A 9697-nucleotide genomic window follows, 5' to 3' on the forward strand; every position below is an offset into this window, starting at 1 on the left:
GATTCTTGATTACCCGTTGTGACCCGGACTGACCTTGACTTACGCTGATCTCTTCCTGCATCTGACCTTCAGCTTGCCTCTTGGACCTACTTGCCTCCTGTGTTTGACCCTCGGCCTGTCTACAGATATCGCTTTCTGTCTCCAGTGATTGACCCTCGGCCTGCTCTCAGACTCTGCTATTTGTCTCCAGTGCTTGACCCCTGGCTTGCTCACAGACTTTGCCTCCAGTTACTTGTGTTTGACCCTCAGCCTGTTTTATGGACTTCCTATCAGTCATCAGCATTTAATCATCAGCCTGTTTACAGACCTGCTATCAGTTTCCAGCACAAGACTGTTCTGCCCATCTAAGAGACTCTTGCCAGTCATCAGTGTTTGACCCCCGGCCTGTTGTTGGACTAGCTGCTCATCTACCTCCCTGAGCTTCAGCATCTCCCAGTCCTGCACAGCTGTCTCCTTCCCGGTGACCTTTACACAATACCTGCCCTGCCTGCTGGTGACTCATGCCTCTTTGTGCCCTTCACCCCCTGTACCATCTCCAGGAGTGGAGTGCGCTTAGTCACAAGAGGTTACCGCTCTCAGCCTCTCGGCCTCGGTGAGTCCCCATATCTGACAACCATATCCAACATGTTGGTATTTTATCCTCTCTCTCTGGTTACCAAAGGTCTTCTCATTTTGTAAATCCTGGCTTCAGTTTAGGAATCAATAATGAATACTTCTTGAACACAAGCATCCTGTAGGCATTCATCTTCAGTTCATCATTATTTTGTATAAAATTTATTTTGTATAATGTATGAATATTGTTTTTCTATTAAATATACATAGGCATGTCCTATTGACATGTCATGTGATTTTATTCATGGCAATTTTCAAACATAATCATTTACAATTGTTGTTTTTCTTATAGTATATATTACTTCATGCAACATTTTCAAAAATCTCCTGAAGAAGCTCCTTTGAGTGAAACATGTAGAGAAGGAAGTGGTTGTACACGTCAAAAGAAATAATATGTGATCCTTGTAAATGTTTATTGCGATTTTAAAGAATTCTTAAAATAAAATTGATGTTTTTCTAAATTGATTGCTTATTCTATCCCTTGGTACCTTAAAAGTCCCGCCTGCCCCCTCTTCCTCCATTTTTGCTTCTTGTAACCCTAATACTAATCTGATCTGCAATCCTCACACTAACCCTCTTGTACTTATCACCTGTGTAGCCCAACACAGGACACATTCAGTTTATGTAAGAAGAACGTTCAGAAAACAAAATAACTCCCTGGATTGTGTTTGCTGTCCACATTTAGATGAACGTCGGCAGTATCCATCTTTAGAGCCGGCGGTCCTGTTTATGATAATGGTGGTCTCTGCAGTGGATTCACCTCAAGATCACCGTTTTTGGTGGCGGGAGAGGTGCCGCCCCCCTCCCACTGCTCTCCCGCACCCTCCACCGCTTACCGGAGCCGTCGGCAGTGGCGGAGGGGATCGGGACCTGTCTGTGGCTGTGTATGGAGAGGAGTGAGGGGAAGATGGCCCCCACCCATCTCCATACTATAGCAGGGTGGAAGCGACGTCAAAACTTCACTTCCACCCATACGTCTTAAAGGCACATTTTTCTGTTGTCATTTTTTCAAATGCCAATTTTTTTATTGCATTTAAGTCCAAATATGAGATGTGAGGTCTTTTTGACCCCCCAGATCTCATATTTAGGAGGTCCTGTCATGCTTTTTTCCTATTACAAGGGATGGTTACATTCCTTGTAATAGGAATAAAAGTGACCCATTTAAAAAAAAAACAGTGAAAAAATAAATAAAATCAAGTAAAATAAATAAGAAAAAAATATATATATATATATATATTTAAAGCGTCCCATCCCGACGCACTCGTGCGCAGAAGCGAACGCACCCGTGAGTAGTGCCCGCATATGAAAACGGTGATCAAACCACACATGTGAGGTATCGCCACGATCGTTAGAGTGAGAGCAATAATTCTAGCCCTAGACCTCCTCTGTAACTCAAAACATGCAACCTGTAGAATTTTTTAAACGTCGCCTATGGAGATTTTTAAGGGTAAAAGTTTGACGCCATTCCACGAGCGGGGCGCAATTTTGAAGCATGACATGTTAGGTATCAATTTACTCGGCGTAACATTATATTTCACAATATAAAAAAATTGGGCTAACTTTACTGTTGTCTTATTTTTTAATTCAAAAAAGTGTATTTTTTGCCAATAAAAGTGCGCTCGTTAGACTGCTGCGCAAATACGGTGTGACAGAAAGTATTGCAACGACCACCATTTTATTTTCTAGGGTGTTAGAAAAAAATGTATAATATTTGTTGTTCTCAGTAATTTTGTAGCAAAAAAAATGTTTTTAACTTGTAAACACCACATCTAAAAAAGAGGCTCGGTCCTAAAGTGGTTAAGGTAATACATTGTAGGGGTCATGTATGAATAAGTCACACAAAGAATCCCCAATATTGAAATAGTAAAATTCTGTAAAACAAAAAAAATAAGAAAGGGAAAAAAAGATAATTGGTATGGTACCTAGAACTATGTATATACATTATGTATACCAAAAAAATAAATACTGTACCCCTAACATTAATATATTTTACAGTGATAATTTCCAGCTTAGACGGCGGTGATAGACGAGCCTCTATCTAAAGTGCGTTTACACAATACAAGTCCCGGTTCTCATGTTATCAACCATTCTTATCTATAGGCCTTTTTAGCCCCTGGTAAGCCCTCTGCTTTTTTTTGTATATCTTATATATTTTTTATACCTTATATATCCAATATTCTCTATTTACTGGCCATATAATTTTTTTGGCATACATAATGTATATACATAGTTCTAGGTACCATACCGATTATCTTTTTTCTTTCCCTTCTTATTTTTTTTGTTTTACAGAATTTTACTATTTCAATATTGGGGATTCTTTGTGTGATTTATTCATACATGACCCCTACAATGTATTACCTTAAAAATCTTCATATTATGTAAGTATCTATTTCTATGGAATATATCTTGCATAAAACTTTTTTTACCGCTTGCCGACTGGCTCACACCGATATACGTCGGCAGAATGTCACGGACCTTTAAGACGCGGCATTGTTGGCGGGCGCCATGAGCTCCGTGAGTGTGATTGTGGGTCCCGTGGACTCGATGTCTGGGGGGATACCCGCGATCGTCTCACGGAGAGGAAGAACGGGGAAATGCTGTAAAACAATCATTTCCCCCGTTCTGCCTAGTGACAGGACACTGATCACAGTTCTCTGTAATCGGGAGCGGTGATCAGTATCGTGTCACACGTAGCCCCTCCCCCCACAGTTAGAACACACCCCTAGGACACACTTAACCCCTTCAGCGCCCCCTCCTGGTTAACCCCTTCACTGCCAGTCACATTTACACAGTAATCAATGCATTTTTATAGCATTTTTATAGCACTGATCGCTGTATAAATGTGAATGGTCCCAAAATAGCGCCAAAAGTGTCCGATGTGTCCGCCATAATGTCACAATCACGATAAAAATTGCTGATCACCGCCAAAAAAAAAAAATTAATGAAAATGCCATGAAACTATCACCTATTTTAGGGATGCTATAACTTTTGTGCAAACCAATCAATAAACGCTTATTGCGATTTTCTTTTACCAAAAGTATGTAGAAGAATACGTATCGGCCTACACTGAGAAAAAAAAATATATATTTTTTGGGGGATATTTATTATAGCAAAAAGTAAAAAAATATTGTTTTTTTTCCAAAATTGTCGCTCTTTTTTTGTTTATAGGTCCGGGGCTGAAGTGGTTAATTTATTAGTTTGTGTAATGTGTGGCTGCGTCCCCATGGGAGGATTGTTGTTTTTTGCCCCCCCTCCCCCGGTGGTCACCGAACTTGGGCTCCATCCTGCTAGATCCCATTGAAATGACCATTTCATTGTTTATATTGCTTTATGTACTGGATAGGATGTTATATATATATATATACTTATTTGATGTTTTTTCCATGTTTATCAGATCTGTAATCTCCTGAAGAAGCACAATTGTGTGAAACATGTAGAGGGGAAAATCCTCCTGTGACCTCACACTGCGACTCAACTACTCCATGCACTTTATTCCTCTTGGATGCCGCTACTGGTTATACCGGATCTTATTTCTCATCCCACTGGATTAGATGATAATATTTGGAGGTGTTATTGGAGTCCCCGGGGTCATGTATTCTATGTCATCATTAGTATGATGTCTGTTCTTTTTATGTTTTCTACATTTTACCTTTTATAACTTTATCCAATTAAAAATTCTAATATTTTCTATCCTACGTGTGTGCCTACAAAGTCCATTTTTTGTAATTTCTTAGTCTTTTCCAATGTTGATAAGTGGTTAGCACTTCTACCTGGCAGCACTCGGGGTCATCACTTCAAATCCCAACCAGGGGGCACTACCTGCCTGGAGTTTGCATGTTCTCCCTGTGCCTGTGTGGGTTTCCTCCCATACTGCAAAGACACGCTGGGAGGTTAATTAGCCCCAATGTATGTATTAATATGAGTTAGGGACCTTAGACTGTAAGATCCTTGAGGGCAGTGACTGATGTGAATGTACTATATACTGTATATATATATATACCACTTTAGAAAGGGAAGGGAAGGGAAGAAAGGGGATCTTGGTGACTTTGCACGTGGCGTGGTTGATGGTGGCAGACGGATTGGTCTGAGCATTTCTTGGATTTTCACACACAACCATCTCTCGGGGTTACAGAGAAAGGAACGAAAAAGAGAAAATATCCAGTGAGCGGCAGTTGTGTGGAGGAAAATGCCTTGTTGAGGTCAGAGAAGAATGGGCAGACTGGTTCCAGGTGATAGAAAGGCAACAATGACTCCAATAACCAACCAAGGTATGCAGAATACCATCTCTGACTGCACAACACATCCAACCTTGAAGCAGATGGGCTACAGCAGCAGAAGACCACACCGGGTGCCACTCCCATCAGCTAAGAACAGGAAACTGAGGCTACAATTGGCACAGGATCACCAAAATTGGACAATAGAAGATTGGAAAAACATTGCCTGTTCTGATGAGTCTGGATTTCATCTCCAACATTCAGATGGTGGGGTCAGAATTTGGTGCATGGATCCATCCTGCCTTGTATCACTGGTTCAGGCTGGTGGTGGGGGTGTAATGGTGTGGGGGATGGGATATCACCGGTTCAGGCTGGTGGTGGAGGTGTAATGGTGTGGGGGATGGGGTATCACCGGTTCAGGATGGTGGTGGGGGTGTAATGGTGTGGGGGATGGGATATCACCGGTTCAGGATGGTGGTGGGGGTGTAATGGTGTGGGGGATGGGATATCACCAGTTCAGGCTGGTGGTGGGGGGTGTAATGGTGTGGGGGATGGGATATCACTGGTTCAGGCTGGTGGTGGGGGTGTAATGGTGTGGGGGATGGGATATCACCGGTTCAGGCTGGTGGTGGGGTGTAATGGTGTGGGGGATGGGATATCACCGGTTCAGGCTGGTGGTGGGGGTGTAATGGTGTGGGGGATGGGGTACCTGAGTATTGTTGCTGACCATGTCCATCCCTTTATGACTACAGTGTCCCCATCTTCTGATGGCTCCTTCCAGCATGATAATGCACCATGTCACAAAGCTCCAATCATCTCACCACTGGACAATGAGGTCATTGGACTCCAATGTCCTCCACACTCACCACATCTCATCCAATAGAAAACATTTGGGATGTGGTGGAACAGGAGATTGGCATCATGGATGTGCAGCCGACAAATCTGCAGGAACTGTGTGATGTTATCAGGTCACTATGGAGGAAAACCTCTGAGGAACGTTTCCAACACCTTGTTGTATCTATGCCACCAAGAATGAAGGCAAAAGAGGGTCAACCCACTACTAGGAAGGGGGACCTAATCTGATCCTCATCATCATCATACATCAGAGGTAATAATTGTGAAGTGGAAGGAAAATGATAAATGATACAAATAAATATGTGAAAAGTGTGGGGGGGGACATTTGTATTCAGCCCCCTTTACTCTGATACCCCTAACTAAAATCTAGTGGAACCAATTGCCTTCAGAAGTCACCTAATTAGTAAATAGAGTCCACCTGTGTGTCATTTAATCTCAGTATAAATACAGCTGTTCTGTGAAGCCCTCAGAGATTTCTTAGAGAACCTTAGAGAACAAACAGCATCATGAAGGCCAACGAACACACCAGACAGGTCAGGGATAACGTTGTGGAGAGGTATAAAGCAGGGTTAGGTTATAAAGGAATATCCCAAGCTTTGAACATCTCAACTGACTGGCTGGGCAAGGAGAGCATTCATCAGAGAAGAGCCAAGAGGTCCATGGTAACTCTGGAGGATCTGCAGAGATCCACAGCTCAGGTGGGAGAATCTGTCCACAGGACAACTATTAGTCGTGTTCTCCACAAATCTGCCCTTTATGGAAGAGTGACAAGAAGAAAGACATTGTTCACACAGGGGTGACCTGTCAGGTGACTTAGCGGCCTGACAAGTCGCGCTCCATTCTCTACAATGGAACCGTTCTAATAGGAGCGACTCAAGTCAAACTCAACTCAAAGGTTCCTGTACTACTTTGGGGCAACTTCAGAGCGGCTTGAATTGACTTCTATACAGAAGTAGTTTTGCAGGTCGGGCTGTACGGGGGTGTTTCAGAGTCGGGTGACTTTGAAGCCCCCCTGTGTGAACCGGCTCTAAAGGGACAAGGACTCCAGAATAAATACATAAAAAGTAATATCTTTTAACTCTACTCCAGATACTGCATGTAGTTACTTTCTAAAGCAAGTCACACACAATCAACAGCCAAATTGGTGATTGGGGAACCCTCTGAAAAGTCTTTTTGCTGATACCTGACATTCAAAAATCATTATCTAAAAAATATATTGAGGGTTGCATAGCGTTGACTAATTCTAAAGAGGACCACATAATCTTGATACACAAACTACAAAGATGAAAAAAACAGATGTGTAGAATTTTTACCACGAAAGCCTCAAATTTCAAATCTAATTACATTTTATCACCTGTGAGATACACTTTTTATTTCCTGTGGGATACTCTTCTAGAACGGAATCTCGGTGTAATGTAGGCAGGAACCGGGGAAAGATGGGAAAACGATGGTTGATTAAATCTAAGTCTTCCTTCTCTAGGAGCAAAAAGACGCCACCTCCGTGGACAGGATCCTGAAGGAGCTGGATGAGAACGGAGATGGGGAGGTGGACTTTCAGGAGTTTGTCATCTTGGTGGCCTCTTTGACCGTGGCCTGCAACACCTTCTTCTGCGAGAGCAGCTGAGCCACTCCGACCGTTCATTCCACCGCCATGGAGGAGACCCTTGTACAAAGACTGACGTCTCAATAAACTAGAAATGTATCCTTTAAATGCTTCTGTGTTTCTGTTTTCTGCATCAATATATCTATAGAATACCAATGACCATAATCCAATACCAATATTCCTGAGTGTCCGGGTGTCATTGTTCTGAGACCCCCAAGTGTCCAGGTGTCATTGTTCTAGGACCCCCAGTTGCCATGGTTCTGGGACCCCCAAGTGTCCAGGTGCCATGGTTCTGGGACCCCCAAGTGACAGGGCTTATACCCTTTTGTTAATGTAATGTCCCGTATTCTCTTGGGTTTTTAGATGCATTCTGTTATGTACAGGCCACATTACGGGTTACAGACAAACATCGACGTGTGGCGTGACGTTGATGTTGACAAACGCAGATAAACAGTTCAATGAGGATGAGATGTACTGTGAGGCCGGACTGTACTGTGACTATTAGTTTGTTCAGGTAAAGATCACCGATTGTTCAGAACTCGCCTGAGGTCCCGGATCTCCGGCATTCATTATTAGAAGAGCAGGCAGAACAATTCATTAATTCCCAGTAAGTATTGGTTTTATTTATCTTGTGGAATGGAGAACAGGAGCAGGCGGTAGACCTTTGGGTACAGCAAGATGCTCATATAAAGATTTATTGAGCCTGTTTGCCAAAATCATACATCCCGAGTAAAAAACATCCTCATTAGGCTGACATCATACGGTGTAGTCCCGGTGTAATCCTTGTAGTCCCTATCAGTGAGACGGAGAAGGCTTGTATATCTGCAGGACGGGATGGGGGTGGTCTATCATAGTTACATGATTGAGATTTAGTCATAATAGGCATTGGGGGAACAGAACCAGCACAGTGATCTGTCACATAACAAAAATAGACAGAACCAGAATCTGTACCACAGACCTCATTCTAGTCACTTTACAAAAGAATACAATTTGCACTTTTTATGAGTTATAACTAGTTTACAGATAAAACCAAAATTGGTTCCAATAACATTAATGAAAACCTGGCTTCCCAAAGCTCCTGATAGCTAAACAACACTGGTGAAAACGTGTCATATCTTTTTCCCTTTTCTATTCGGTTTTCCATGGACCGGAAAGTGTCAAGACTAGGCCTGGTGGACAGTGGTGGCCAATTATGTTCCCTGTGCCGTCCCGGCCACTCTAGGTGCAAATATAAAGCTTCACCTGCCTCAACACTGCACATTTTGGCTTCATTTTTCTTGGGTTCTAGAAGGTCTTGCCCTGGTATTGGGTGTAGCCCAGGTTCAGACTGTGGATGTAGTGGAGACTGCGGGTGCAGAGGTGGTGCTGCAGACAATGGATGGCAGATGGGGATGGCAAGGCACAAAAGGGACTGCTGTGTATATTAGTGGAAGTTGCAGGGGGCTACGGAGGTTTAAAGGTCTTACAGTTGTAGAGGAACGCTTCAGTACCTTTCAGAGGAGCTGCAGGCACAAAAGTTCTAGAGGAACATGGACTCCGTGTTCAAGCACCGACACAATGTCCCACTTGATTTCAAATAGAGGATGCATGACTATTGTATAACAGATGTCACTTGCTTACCCCCTTTTACCAACTACTCCCATCGCTGCATCCCCCAACCTTCTACCCCAATAATTGAGACCACAACCATATGGAGTAAAATATTGGCCGTAGCAGCCAATAATCTTTATTAAACATAAACCAATAATAATAATAATAATAATTTAACTCAACAGTAACATAATCCTGTAAACACCTGAAACATGCTTTTTCCTACAAAATCCGTTGGTCTTTGCAGGGAAAAACCCACCAAACTTAAAACTCAAAAACACTCAGGCACTGCGGTATTATACTAAAATTAGGCCTCCAGCTGACAAGCTAGCTCGGAGACAAACAACCAATAGCCCGCAGTGCCCCAATAACCAATTCAAGCTAAAACCCTTGTTAGCTGAAATCTCACCAACGGGCCTCATACTAGCGATGGGTCTCGATCTCTTACATAGCTGGGGTTTAATCCTTCACCCGCAAAGACCAACATCACGCCACAGCACACACCAGGGTAACACCTTACCCTTGTGTGCCCTGCCATACCCTCAAAGCTCGCTGTATCCCATCTTGCAGGCCCAATGACCACAAATCAATCCCCACATCATTCAGGTGTACTCTATCGCTCTTCAAATATCTCCATGTATCTACCTCTAATTCCAGGTGCCGTATGGCCAGCCCTCCATTCCTCACTACAAAACTGCTAACCTCCTTGTTGACCTTCTTCCTGGCCCGGTTGATCTTATCTGACCCAACAACTGGAACGAAACAGGCCGCCTGGAGTCCCTCCCTGGCTTAGCCCGCCTATAACCCTTCATACCCTGCCTGA

At 43.1% G+C, this 9697-nt stretch overlaps 1 protein-coding gene across 1 annotated transcript in view; it reads left to right on the forward strand.

The window, feature by feature from the left end:
• Nucleotides 1–7372, forward strand: part of LOC141116366 (protein S100-A1-like) — a 34467-nt gene extending 27095 nt beyond the window's left edge. The window contains exon 4 of the mRNA XM_073608601.1: nucleotides 7162–7372. Coding sequence (XP_073464702.1) covers nucleotides 7162–7305 — 144 coding nt within the window. The 3' untranslated portion in view covers nucleotides 7306–7372. The remainder of the gene's footprint in view (nucleotides 1–7161) is intronic.
• The last annotated feature ends 2325 nt before the right edge of the window (nucleotides 7373–9697 follow it).

Source organism: Aquarana catesbeiana, linkage group LG13, assembly GCF_042186555.1.
Source record: "Aquarana catesbeiana isolate 2022-GZ linkage group LG13, ASM4218655v1, whole genome shotgun sequence".
Lineage (NCBI taxonomy): Eukaryota > Metazoa > Chordata > Amphibia > Anura > Ranidae > Aquarana > Aquarana catesbeiana.